Source organism: Parasteatoda tepidariorum, chromosome 3, assembly GCF_043381705.1.
Source record: "Parasteatoda tepidariorum isolate YZ-2023 chromosome 3, CAS_Ptep_4.0, whole genome shotgun sequence".
Lineage (NCBI taxonomy): Eukaryota > Metazoa > Arthropoda > Arachnida > Araneae > Theridiidae > Parasteatoda > Parasteatoda tepidariorum.
In genome coordinates, this window is record NC_092206.1 from 8,363,937 (window position 1) to 8,378,669 (window position 14,733).

Genomic DNA, 14,733 nt, shown 5'->3' on the forward strand with positions numbered 1-14,733 from the left:
CTGAAATTCAAAATGAATACATTAAATCAACAATAAACAAATATAGTAAAATTGAGGAAAATCTATTATTGGTAAATATACTAAAAGTCTGTTATAACGACAATTCACAATAACATATTAAATTGCTGTTATAGCAAGATTGTCATTATAAATGCACACACATTTAATGTTAAATACATAAACACAATATTAAAATATCTGTAAAAAGGAGAAAAAGATGAAATGAAGTGCAATTGTAACTTTTGAAGTCATTGATGACGATATTGAACATAGATTTCAATAGTGCTAAGGAGCGTAACAAAAGGACATAATGGATAGATTTTAAACAAAAGGTACATTCTTTTGAAATATGCTGAGTTTTCCAAAAATTAGCCCAAGAATTTTTCCTCTGTAGGAAGAATATTACATGGTAGGTGAAAGATAACCACATCTTAATTTTTTATTAAAATAAAAGATTAAAACTGTAGGAAAGAAATCGGGTGAAATGATGTTTATTTTAATTTATCTTTATTGATATGAGAAAAAAATATAAAATATCTGTCAATTCGCTTTTTTCTGTATACCATAATAATATTGCAAAAAAAATTTTTTTTTTTCGTCCTAAAATATTTGTTGTAATAGTAGAAGGTTGGTAATTTTAAACTTGTTCTAAATATACAATGCTCATATATCTATGACATTCGAATTTTTAGGGTTGCTTGGAAAACTGTTGTAATAGCACAGTTTTGAAGATTAAATGCTTGATTTCAGGATAATCCATACTCGTTAAATTAAACTTCATAGAATAAGCGACAAGCATCGTATAGTTGAATAATTAAATATGCATGCAATAGTTTACAATATTTAAATTTTTTTTTTATGATTTCCCTATAACTTGATGCAGATATGTTCAATATTTTGTTTTTGAGACTATTTTGAGCAGTTGGATAAAGAAAAAAACACATACACACAATGAAATAACTTATAAAAACAAATAAAATAAGGCATAATAAATTATTAGTTTAATAAAAACTAAATAATTGAAAATATAAAGTAGAGCTTTAATAACACTAACTTGAAAAAAAAAATTTTTTTTTCTTGATATATAAAGCTTTTATAAAATTGCAAAAGCAAGAAAGTAAGACTCACAGTTTAAGATAACAAAACTGTCAATGTTCTACTTTTGCAGTTGAGTTCAATAATTATAAAGCATTGTACATAACATATGGTACAATGTACGATACAAGGTTCAACTGTCAAACTAAAATATTTCAAGACCAAAGCATTTCTACTAAAACTTCGCTTTCCTCCCTCTTTTTTATTCTTTTAAAAAAACTCAATAATAGGATTTTTAATTTATATTTCACTTATTGTTTTTTTTTTTTTAATTGTGTTTCAAGTTCCTAACATTTGGTATACATGCATGAAATGCAAATGAAAATTAAATCATAAATTAAATGTTGCTAAAGGAAGAAAATTTATATATATATATATATTAACTTAAACAGTAAAAAGTTAATCATTTAATCATTTGAAGGTAAAAAAATAAATAATAACTTTTCTGCATTATTATGAAAATACCTTCTTTATCTATTTAACCATACAATGAAAGCATAAAAATTTAACTAATTGTGAGTTACTTTTTCATATAAATCTTGAAAAGTCTTCAATTGTTGAACAACATAATTAGGATCACAAGTAAAGTAACTGTTTTTCCAGTCAGCTACTAAGCCCCATTTCAAAAACGAATTCATTTGTTCTTTTTTAGTTTTCTGAGAAAAATCAAAAGCTAAAGAAAAAAAAGAAAACACATATATATATAAATGTACAACTTCCAAAATAATTCAGAATTCTTTTTATAAGATTTTTATTTTCAAAATCCTTTTAACTAAACAAAATAAATGAGCAAAAATATTAAATTAATATTTTTTCAAATTTTAATTGGCACTTAATTATTTTGAATATACATGAAAGAATTTATGAATATTTTAATTATAATTCGAAACCTAAATAAAAATTATAAGAAGAAAAAACAAGAACATTAATTGTGCCTTGAAAGAAAAGAATCAAAAATAAAGAAGAAAGTAGAAAACTTGCAAAATGCAACATCATGACCAAACGAAAAAATGTAAAGAATCTTAGTGATATAGCAATGATTTTATTTTAAAAAAAATTAAAAAAACATTAAAATTCATTAAAAAAAATTTAAAAAAACATTACAATTCATAAAAAGTTGTGAATCAGAATTAATAATTATTACAGGAAGAAAAAGGGAATATTATTACAGGGTGAAAAAGGAAAATGTTTCTAAAAATGTTTTCTAGCTTCAAATAATTATTAGGGTGTAACTTGATCTAATTTGAGTTGATCATTAACCCATTAACTTGCGCACTCCAGTTACTTCGAGCGTGTTAAACAGGCCAAACTGTGCATAATCGAGATAATTTGAGTGGCATTGTATTTTATGCTGCTACAATTTTCGGCACTCGAATATAACAATAACAACATTGAAATTAACAATGTGAAAGCTAAGAAAAAAAAATCATTTAACTGACATTTATCATTTACATAGGATTGTAAGCTAAAACACTTCTTTATTCAAACATAAAATATAGCCTTTTTTCATGGAACAAAAGCATAGTACATCAAAATTGTCCACCAAAAAAAAAGATGAACCAGGAAACTTTTCTTACTTAAAAAAATACAGATTTTTTTTTGGCCGATTTTCTGTCAAAAAATCTGTGATTTAAGGGGTTAATGTTAAAGTAGAGTTGAATTAATGAGCTCAATATATTAGAAGCTATAAATAATTTGAACATATGGAAATATAATAAGCACTTTCAAAAATAAATATATAAATAAATTTAATCCCAATCCCGAAAATAATATTTGAGTATTTTCATATAAATAGAAAGTGTGCAACAATTTATGTTCAAAAATAAAATAAATAATAATGATAAAATAATACATAAGAAATATTCCGCCATTTATGAATGTCAAGTTTTCAGAATTCAAATGCATATAACTCAAGAAATCTAACTTAAAATCAATAAGCATTTTTGTTAAATAACTCTTAGTGTCATATATATATTTACTCCAATTTTTAGAAATTTAGAATGTTTTCAAAATTAAAAACTGGTTTTTAAAGGCATAACATATCATGTTGCGTTCACTACTTCTAGTTTTTAATTTTTAAAAGAATTTCAAAGTGTTGAAAGTGAAGAAAAATTGAAGTAAGTGCAAATGACACTAAGAGTTACTTTAACTAAATTTATTAGAAATGTGATATTTTTGAACTGAACAAAATATTTGATAACATGACATTCAAAAATTCTGAAAACATCACATTCATAAAGAGGTAGAATTGCCCATAAGAAATGGCCAGCAACCTCGTTTCCGCAGATGAAGTTTAGAATCAGCAGACACTAGTGACTCATTTTCCTTCATAACTTTCAGTTCGATAGGTAGTCCATGGCAATCCCAACCAGGGACATAATGGATTTTTTTTCGACTTAGGAGATGGAAGCGTGTGGTAATATCTTTTAAAATCTGCAATGATGAACAAATAACCACATGAAAAACAACATAAGACTACACATACAACAAATCATTTTAACTTAAATTATGAATAAAATGATTACCTACTTATACTGTGACAGAGTTGCTATTTAAAAAAAAAAAAATTCCTGAACATATTATGCACAATATATCAAAAGGAAACTCACAATCTTGCGTGTGAGTTATATTGGGCTAACTACAGTAATTTTATTTAATTGCAGGTAAACTGTAGAGAAGTAAAGAAAAGCTAAACATACTTAAAACAAATAAGAAATAGTTCAAAATAGTTGAAATATCATCCTTAAATATGCCATAGCTTTGAGTGGTCACCATTTTTTAAAAGAGGAAAATAAGAAATTAAATTCCATGTATTTTCCCAGTTTGTAAGGAAAAACTCAAATTTCTGAAAACATTATTTTATTTATGGAAATTAATTAATCATAATAGTATAACAATAACTTATTGCACATAAAATTATAAAAAAAATTATTTATTTAAATGAAACAATTAAGAAAAATATCTAAATTAAAAACTGATTTTTAACCCATTGGCAATATGTTACCGAATAAAAAGATAATATAAATAATAATTACTTTATTCACAGCATGTCCTAAATGCACATTGCCATTTGCATATGGTGGCCCATCATGCAAAGTATATACTAAGGAAGAGTCCCTGTTTAACTGTGCACTATATAATTCTTCAAATTTAGAATCCTACAAAAGAAATTATATAAATCCATATTTAATGATGTTGAGAAACATGAAAATTACAATACAAATATATCACATAAAATTTTTATTTATGCCTAGATTACTGCATTCTCAAAGACTGTTGGCACTATAAGAGTAGAGGGAGAGGGGCACACATTTCGTTTTTAGAAAACTGTTCAATTATTTTAACTTTTATGAGTACATGCATATTTATTTTACCATGTGTGTATTTATAAATGTAAATGTAAACTAAAAATTTTCTAAAAACAAAAAGCGTGCCCCATCTTATGCTGTACATATGTCTGGCACTTTTTTATAATGCTAACCTCTTCAATATTCAGCAAATATTAATATGAAACCTTTTCACTAAAATGATGCAGAATGATTGTTAATATCTATTATGTGGGATACATTAATTATTTTGAGATGGTTAAATTACAAATGTTGATTTTTTAAATGTAATGTATAAGTTTTTTTTTTCTTAAATGAGAAAATATTATAAATGAAAATTACAAATAAAGCTTTAAAATATACTCGGTAAAATTTGTTTAACACCAAAGATAAGGTTTATTACAATTTAAACAGCATTTAAATATTAAAAATCATATTATTTTTCTGACACATAACTGCAGAAAAACAAACTAAGTTAATTACATTAAAAAAGGTTAGTCAGAAAAAGAAAACTTACATTTGTACATCAATTAATAAAAAAATTAAAATTCAGTTTTATAAAATAAAATTTTGAAATTTTTTTAAATATGTAAATATCTATTATTTATGAATTGTAAGTACATTTTATCAAGAAACTTTAAATAAAATATCACATTTCACAATTTTTTTCACATTCTAAATCAAATATTACAATTCATATTTTTTTTAAAAAAAAATTAAATTATTAGGGTTTTCCGGGACATAGATTTAAAAAATTTAATATGTAAATGCTAAGAATAAAATTGTTTTTTCAATATAAGATAGCTTTTATCTGCCGATTTTTCTAGAAAAAAGTATAGATGATTTAAAAATTTATTGTTAAATGTAAGAAAATTTATAATCCTTTATTTAATGCTCTCAATTATCTCTGAAGACTTCTTGGCAAGTTAATTTTCGCACCTGCGAAAAATATAAGCACCTGTTAATCTGTAATATAAATGAGGTCAAAAAGAAAGCAATGCTTACAATTTCAATTGTTCGATCTCTATCTCTTCTTTTATTAAAATTAATTTTGTGGGGAAATTTAGTTTGAGGAAGAAGAAGAGTGTCTTTAAAATTCAAAGACGACTGACATCGAAATGCACTCGGTAATAAATTAGAATTTTCAAATAAGAAAAGAGTCAAGGGCGATCTAGCTTTTCGAATTACTGTCGTACGATACATTATAATGTTCAATGTATTATACAAAATAAATGAATTTATTAACAATTAGAGGTAATTATTATTCATTACTAAAAAAGTAAGTAGAAATTTCTTTGATTGATAAAGCTATTATTTTGTTAAATGTATGTATCAAATTTTTTTTAGCTTACAGCTTATTTCGTAGAACAAAGAGGATTAGCAGACAATTTTCTATCTTACAGTTTCGGTTTTGTTTAGTTCAACTTGTGGCAACATGTTAATCCCATATGGACATGACGTGTTGTTTTCATCCACGTTTGAAATGATCGTCTACTGTCAAAAGTAAATAGTGAGTGAGATTTCCAATTAAAATCGCTCTCGTTTCTTTTTAAGTTAAATTTTTTGTTTTCTAGATACTGAGGTGTAATTCCGTCATTTCCATTCGTTATAATAGTAAGTTATTTTAACTCTGTTTTGAGTATTTATTCCTACGTATGTTTTTATTACTTTTAAGTACTGATGCTGGTTGATATTGGATAATCGACCTATTTTATTGCTATTGATTATGGTAGTAGATTATTGTGGTATGAGTTTCTTTTCTGATATTGAGAATTAAAAGAGACAGAATTGACTTTTCTTTTTTACCGAATTGAAGAGTTGCATTTAAAAAAAAAAAAAACATTTCATAATAATTTTTTTTTGGACTTGATAGAGCTCACGTTGCTACTGAATTATATTTTACTATCCTTGTATTTGAAACGTCATATTTGCAGAACTGAAATTGTAATGTATGTATTATTAGAAATGTATTTTATGCTTTTAAGTGAAAGTTAAAAAGATATAGAGCCAAGCTTGGCGCTTTTTAGAAAACCGATAAGTTTCTTTAAAATGATGTGTTCAAATCTTTACTTCTACTGCTCTACTACATTTGTTTTATTATTTTTGTTCTTAATTAATTTATATGTAACAATCTGGCTCGTTTGCCTTGTCATATTAAGCAATTATTTATTACTATATGCTAGTTTCAGAACATATGTGCCACTCGATATTTGTTTTTTTTTTCTTGTCAACCACTTTTGGATTCTTATTATCGGTGCCACTTTCATCACATATTACAAATCTGACGAATTCTTTGTTAACTTGTATCACGGTCATTTTTAAACACAAAACATGCATTTGATAAATAATTGCTGATCTGTTAGCCCCCAGTTTTTTTATGTGTATAATGTATATTACACAATGTATATCTACAGAGCAGTTGCTTTTAACTTTTAAAAAACATCAGTAACTATTTAATTAAAGTTTTACTTATTTTACAGGCATTTTTCAATGTGAAATTACAGTTTATGAATGAAAAATACTGCACATTGATAATGAATCATTATCCTTAGGCAACAGTTTTGTAAAGAATTTGCATCTATTTTTGATAAAGGACATTTCTTGTGACTAACACATTTTTTTTCAACATTACATAAATTGAAAATACAGCCGATCAATACTAATGGTTTAAAAAATGAAGAATAAATTAATTTTGTCTAACTTTTTTAACATATTTGGGCTTTAAATTTTCTTGTTGAGCATATTCTAATTCTAATTGAACACATTTAAATTTAACAATATTGTTGTTGAAATATTGTAGCATTAAATAAAAAAATATCCTATAAACATTTTAAATGAATTTTAAATATTTTTTTAATCAGTTTTTTTAATATAATATAAGAAATAGTTTTGAAATATTGCGATATTGAATAAAAACATAACTGTATGTATACAGTTATGTTTACATACAATACAAGTTTATTTACACTGGTATTAGAAAATAATTCTAAAATTCCCATTTATGCTTTTGACTGTTCTTTTGCAAACATTTTGTATTAAACAAGTAGGTAAAAACTGTTTGAGAAACTTTAACTCTTTCAATAATTATATTATTTTATTAATTTTAAGAAACTAACAGAGCATGAAATTTGATGTTGGTCGATTTTATTTCAAGCTGTTCTAAGAGACATTACAGCTTATTACAGATTCATAGTTATAGTAATGTGAATTCCCATCAGCTCAAAACTCAAATTTTTTTTTAAAAAAATGTGAGATATCTTCGTTTTTTTTTCTTATGGTTATAATCATAGTGAAAGAATTTAAATAAATAACAAATTATTAAAAATATTTCTTTCAAAAAAAAATCAAGAATTTGTTTAAATTGTGGTTTAGGTTTTACTGTTTAAAATTTTTATGAAAACAGCATTTATATATAATTGCATGGTGATTTTTTTAAATTTTTATGTTTTAGTCTGAGTGATCTTGTGAATGATGAAATAAAGTTGCATTTAATTGGGAGTTCTTATATAAATTCTTCCTGTAAACAAACAAAATGATGCCACCGCCGAATTCTCAAGTTCCTCCAAATGCTAGTTTGACGCTTGATCATCAAGTTGACAACAAGGTTTTATTTTGTTTTGTTATTGCATGCATGAAAAGTTTATTGTAAATTATTTCTTGTCATACTATATCTGATTTTTTCCAAAATTATAAAATGTTGAAACTGTAATTTTTATTTAATAATTGAGTAATCTGTTAAAATATGAAATATGTTTATATTTTGACTAGAAATTTTACCAGCAATTCATTTAACTTATGAAACATCTGAATTATTTTTGAATCACTGTGACCAATCTGTCGAGATGATTGTGCTACGGAAAAATTCGGCTTTACATATTTTTCATTAACCGAAGTTACCAGAAATCTAAGGTCCAGAAGTTTCAAGATCACATTAATCACATTTATGTATAAAAATTTTTGTTTATTTTATTTAAAACTATTAGAACTGGAATTTATACTTGGCTTTTTTTTGTAAATAGTTTTTTGGGAGAATAATATATGTGATTAGACATAAAAATAAGCATACATAATTATTCATTTAAATTATGCTATATATAATTTATTTAGAATTTCATGTTTTGAAAATATCAATTATTTAAATGTATAAGGACATAAATTTTTTTAAGGGGTCATTAATGATTTTACTCAAATTTTCAGGATTTTTAAATTGAACTCACAATCTGTTACCAGCTTTTTCAAAATAATTATAATTTGTGTTTTTATTGCCTATAAAATTGCATTTCTAGTAAATATAAAATCAATTTAACGTGTTCGACGACAATGTCTGTGACGGTTTAGCAATCACTGCTGTATACTAAAGAAAGACCCGGTGGTTGCTTATAACATTTTTGTCTGTTGGGATCATGAAATAAAATATCATTGGGATGAATTTAAATAAGTAATTAAGTTGACCAATCTGAATAACTTTTGATCTGATGATCCGATCTTCAGGTTCTAGGACATCTGTATAAGCATGCCTTTTTTTCTAGTGATTCAGATTTATGACTCCCAATGTATAGGAGTTAGCCGCAATCACAAAAATATGGTCCCAATAGTTTGGTCAGGAGAGCGCTCCAATGTTTGGACCGATTAATGCTAATTTTACTTTTTGCGTATTTTGCCATATCTTAATAACTTTCAGTCGCTAAAAATCTTTGCTCACAATTGTAAAATTCATTTATCCAAAGATGAAAAAAGAAAAAAATTTAGTAAATATTTATTATTTTAATAAATAATAGTTGAAAAAATTTTGAATTGTAAATTATAAAATTTTTTTATATAATTTTAAAGAATGTAGTTTTAAATAGCAAAATACAAAATTTGTGGAAAATCAATTGAATAGTTTTTGAGGAAATTGAATTATAAATATAGGACTTCTTTAAAATTTAATTTTTTTAACTGTTCAGCTGATTTCGCACAAATTTTGTATTTTGCCATGTAAAATGACATACTTTAAAATTATGTCAAAAATTGCATACCTTACAATTTAAAAAAAAAATTTCGACTTTTATTTTATAAAATAAAAATAATAAACATTTACTGAAATTTATTTATTGCATGGAATTATCTTAAGATAAGCAAATTTTGTAATTGTGTGAAAAGAAATTTCAATTCGCTTAAGAAGCTTTCGGTATATGTCAAAATACATTTAAAAAAAAGTAAAACTAGCATTAAGGGGTCCAAATTTTGGATCACTCACTTGACCAAACTATTGGAACCATATTTTTCAGACTACGGCTACCCCCTATATTCAAGGGGTCAGAAATCCAAATCTGTCGAAGAAAGTGTATGTTTATTCAAAGAAAGTACGTTTTTGTGTTTCCTTTAATAATTAATTAGCATATTTGAGATATTACCCCCTCAAATGATTAAGAATGAGTCCTAGAATGTGAAGATCCGATCATTTGATCAAAAGTTATTAAAGGTATGTTTTTTTTATTTTATTTATTTTTTTTTTTATTTTTTTTTTTTTATGTGTGCACTGTACATTAAATTAAAGTAAAGTTATAGCAGAACAATTTATGCCTAGTACTTTCTAACAGAATAAATTTATTTAAAATTTTGGATGCTATATATTTATTTCTTTATTTTTTTCATTATATAGATATTAATAGACAACTTATTACTTAACTAATTAAGGTCCTCCTTTTTTCAATACTTAATTTNTTTTTTTGTATGTGTGCACTGTACATTAAATTACAGTAAAGTTATAGCAGAACAATTTATGCCTAGTACTTTCTAACAAAATAAATTTATTTAAAATTTTAGATGCTATATATTTATTTCTTTATTTTTTTCATTATATAGATATTAATAGACAACTTATTTCTTAACTAATTAAGGTTCTCCTTTTTTCAATACTTAATTTGCTAAATAAAATTGTGAGTTATTTGAAAAAAAAGAGGAAAACTAGTTGAAATTTTTTTTTCTAGTTTAGACAGTGCCTGCAAAATATTTGTAAATATCAAAAAACTTGTTTATATAGATATAGACCTGCTAGTCAGAGATATTCTCTTCAGTATGTATAGTGAGACATTTATGCATGAATCCTAATGTATTATGAATGAAAATGTATTAATAATGGCAAAGATTTCCTGGCTAATTTTATGCTATCAAATGTATAAAAATTACTTTAAAGGCCTCATAAATTTTATCTTGGAGTAAACACTTTTCAATTTGCAGACATAAATAATTTTATTCCATATTTTGGATTTTATCTTTATAATTCATGTAATGTTAACATTAATAATTCATATGTTTAAGTAATCGGGAAATGAGTTCATTCTTTTTATAATGATAAACTTACTTCAGTGTATAATTTCTTTTATAGTTGGCTAATCAAATGCATGATATGAAACTGGCCCCTCCTCTTCCTCAAAATATGCCTACCAATTCCTTCATGCAGCCTGGAGTGCCAAATCTGCAGCATTCTAAATCTCCAAATTCTACTAATGTTACATACAGTGGTGCACACAAATCCACTTATCCTTACATGAACAATAATGTCATTCCTGGAACCCCTAGATCTGGTGCATTTAATAATAACTCATCTCCAAGTTTAGGATCTTATTCACATGTGCCTAGCCCATCTCAGTACAGAGACCAAAACCTAGGTTCGATGCCGCCTCATTCACAACCTCTATCAAATTATAGTAATGGTGTGAGTAATGGGTATGATACTTCTAAAAATGCTGGATTTCAATCGCCTGGACAGGTGCCGTATTCTCAGCATCCCTCGCCTCATCAACCTGGCGTACCTCCGCCTCCATCACCAGGACAACAAACACCTGTCAGACCATTGCAATCTCCTCCATCTAATCCTGTAAATATTAGGCCTATTATGAATCAAAACCAGCCACCTGTGATGAATTCTCCCACTAGTCAACCTGGTTTCCCACAGCAACCAGGATTCCCACAGTCTCCTGGTCTTCAGCAACAACCTGGTTTTCAGCAACAAACTGGCTTCCAACAACAGCCAAATTTCCAACAACAACAGCCTGGTTTTCAACAACAACCTGGTTTTCCGCAGCAACCTGGTTTTCCGCAGCAACCTGGTTTTCCACAGCAACCTGGTTTCCCACAGCAACCAGGTTTCCCTCAGCAACCTGGAATATCATCACCTACAGGTCTTCCTCCCCCTCAATTTGGAATGTCACCTCCTGGTACTAATATGCCGCCTCAACCTGGTTCACCAGCTAATTATCCCTATGGCATGCCAGCTCCAGGCCCTGCTCAACAGCAACCAAGAAAATTGGATTTAGACCAAATGCCAAGTGTTGTATGTTAACAGAATTTTTTTTAATTATAATTTTACTTAATTTTGTCTAATTAAGTTTAATGTAGCATGCTCTCTCTTGATAAAGCTGAAGGCATTTTTGTCATTGGCTGTTAATATTTTATTTTTAAATATTTTTTATGAATGGACATGGATGGAACCTCTTGACTATTTAATTTTCAAAGCAAATACCAGCCTTAATTTTGATAGCCAGGAAAGAGGTTCAACTGGTTCTGCTTCCCTCCTCCCCTGCATGAAGAATATAATCTTGGTCCCTATTCATGTGTAGAAAGTGATTTGTTTGATTTTGAAAAAAATCAAGGATAATGTTTCATTTCTAGCTAAATGTTGTTATCAGTTAACTTAAAAAAAAAAAAAATTAAATCAATCATCCATTGTCCTGTTGTTGTATACTACAATGCAATGAGTTTTTGTCTAGAATGTGTTAGCTGTCATTAATTATTATAAAGCCTTAGTCATCTTCTTCAAGTAATTTAAATTTATTTACTGAAGTGAAATATGTGTGACTTCCGTAGTTTTGAGAAATTTTTATACTCTTTTAAAATCATTTAGCAATCTGAATTAAAAATGCAGGTCATCAATCATATCAAGTTCTTTGAGAAATTCATATTTTTTACACTATTTATGAAATAAACAAAATTTTATAAATGTTTTATATATGTTCAAGTACAAGAAATGAAAATATTTAATAGTTAAGCTGGTGAGTTTTACTGTTCACTATGTTCATAAAATAATTTAGTGCATTTTTTTTTTTTTCATTAGACAGAAAAAAATTACTGTTTTTACTTTGAGATTCTTTTTTGATTAAAATAGTTTTACATTGTTTTACTTTCATGACTATTATGAGGTGGAAAATAAATTAATGGTCTTTTAGTGTAGATACTTTTATAATAATACTCATAATCTTAAAATTTGAATTTGTTTTGAAGGAACAGGTAAAATCCTAGAATAGCACACCTCTTGGCGACTTTTTGAAATCTCACCAAGTTGGCGATTATTACTGGGATCAACGTTGCTTCTCGATTATTAAAAAGAAGAAAAGAAACAATTTAAATTATTACAAATTTATTAAAATACTTTTTAATAGAAATTAATAAAAATTTAAAAAATGAAATAATAATGGTAATGAATGAAATAACATTTAAATAATGAAATAATAAAGATGAGAAGCATAAATGGTGAAAAAATAAACCCTCTTTTCTAATGCAATCCAACTTTCGCATAGGTATGCATATAAAATAATATTTAATCAGGTTTAAGAATTCCAGTGGTGTGATTGGACGTTTAAAATAATCTCCCCGAAATATCTTTCGGAAACCTAGTTTGGCAAGATTTCAAAAGCTTGTTTGGCGAAATTTTAAAAAAATCGCCACGGGTTGGGCTATTCTAGAATCCAGCCGAAGGAACATGTTTTAATAAATAAATTTAAACGAAAGGTATTCAAAAATAACAATTAGTTTCATATCAAATCAGGAGATTATGTTTATATAATTCTATACCAGTATGCATGAAGAAAAAATTTTCTGTCTGAAGGCTGATCGTTATTTACCTACTCCAAAGAATTCTTTAAAGTTGTGAATATCTTATCTTTCTATAATGACTTCTTTTCAACAGAGGTGTAATGAATTTTTTATCTAACCTAAACAAGAGTAGTTCTGACTTGTGATCCCGAATGTTTTCGCGATATATTCGAATATAATAAAAAGTGAAGATTTGTATAACTGATATGAAAACATGTTATTTTGATTTCTTATCCGCTGAGATTTGAGATACCAATTGTGAACGGTAATTAAATTTTTTATAACTTTAATTTTATGATCTTCTTAATTCACAGGTTCAAGAGAGACAAGAGGATAAAAAAACGAGGAGTGGTTATTTTGCCACGGATGTAAAGGGAGTCGTCCCACCATTAGTTACCACTGATTTTATTGTGCAAGACAGAGGTAATGTTCTTAAAAACCAGATTTGTTGCTTTTGAAATTATATAGTTAGAGGTGTCAATAAACTATATAAAGCTATATACAGTAGAAACTCACATATCTATAACCGGAATCTGCAAATTCCAGACACTTGAGCAGCAAAAAACTTGATTTTTAGCATTACCTTGTTTTCTAGAAAAATATGACTCACTTTAGTAAAATCGCAAGAAAATTATTGCAATTGACCCTTATAAAAAATAATAACAGAGAAAAAAAAGCTATAACAGTTGTCCATAAAAATTCTTAAAGATAAATTAAAACATTGTTAAAGAGTTCAGGTTATTGTTCTGCCCTAAATGCTTATTTAATAATCAAGTGATATTAAATGTGAGGAGGCCATTTATCGAGAATTGGTCAGTATTATAATGTGCATTTTCATATGTTTCGTTTCATCTTTTTTTTAAAATATAAATTTTTATATACTTTACTGTTAGTCAAAATCCAGGTTGCCAGTCTCTTACTATCTATATTATATAAAACGTTAATACGTACGTATGTATGTATCAATAAAACCGATGTTATTTCTCGCGCTGGCAACAGTTTTCATTTTTAATTCATTGGATTCGGCGCGCAAGAGCACGTAGGGAGCAACCAGATAGCAATAACCAGAGTGAGCATTATCAGGTTGTTCAATTCAGATTCATGCACTAAAAACATGATAATATTTAATTTAAACTCAATTAGGAATTAATTAATTAATTGAAGTGAGAATGCTTTAAAAGGCCGCTGTTGAATTGATATTTTTCTACTGGGAGCTACCTAAACGTCTAAAAAACGTTTAAGTGTTTGTATTGAATGCATTGAATTTTTTTATATTTCGCGTTTATTTATGCATTGAATTTTCACGCTTTAAAATGCAGAATATTAGTGAAGCAATATTTGATAATTTATTTTGCTAATATGTTTCTTATTTAGCTAATGTTTTGATTTTTTCACCATGTACAATCTAAATAGCTAATATACTTTTTTAAAAGCCAATAAGAACATTGGTAGAATT

The 14,733-nt window shown here is 26.7% G+C and overlaps 2 protein-coding genes across 3 annotated transcripts in view; one reads left to right on the top strand and one right to left on the bottom strand.

The window, feature by feature from the left end:
- The window catches only part of LOC110281907 (Isoleucyl-tRNA synthetase, mitochondrial), a 43,927-nt gene extending 38,175 nt beyond the window's left edge, over positions 1-5,752 (bottom strand). Inside the window, exons 1-4 of one of the 2 annotated variants that reach the window (XM_071178301.1) lie at positions 5,427-5,752; positions 4,131-4,253; positions 3,369-3,528; positions 1,620-1,768 (exon numbers count right to left, since the gene is read on the bottom strand). In XM_071178301.1, the coding sequence (XP_071034402.1) occupies positions 1,620-1,768; positions 3,369-3,528; positions 4,131-4,253; positions 5,427-5,624 (630 nt within the window). In that variant the 5' untranslated portion in view covers positions 5,625-5,752. The remainder of the gene's footprint in view (positions 1-1,619; positions 1,769-3,368; positions 3,529-4,130; positions 4,254-5,426) is intronic. The other variant, XM_071178302.1, reaches the window with a different exon arrangement.
- Positions 5,753-5,861: 109 nt separating this feature from the next.
- Positions 5,862-14,733, top strand: part of LOC107445269 (protein transport protein Sec24D) — a gene marked incomplete in the record, with an annotated part of 34,699 nt that continues 25,827 nt past the window's right edge. The window contains 4 exon segments of the mRNA XM_043051482.2: positions 5,862-6,035; positions 7,873-8,025; positions 10,792-11,739; positions 13,592-13,700. Coding sequence (XP_042907416.1) covers positions 7,954-8,025; positions 10,792-11,739; positions 13,592-13,700 — 1,129 coding nt within the window.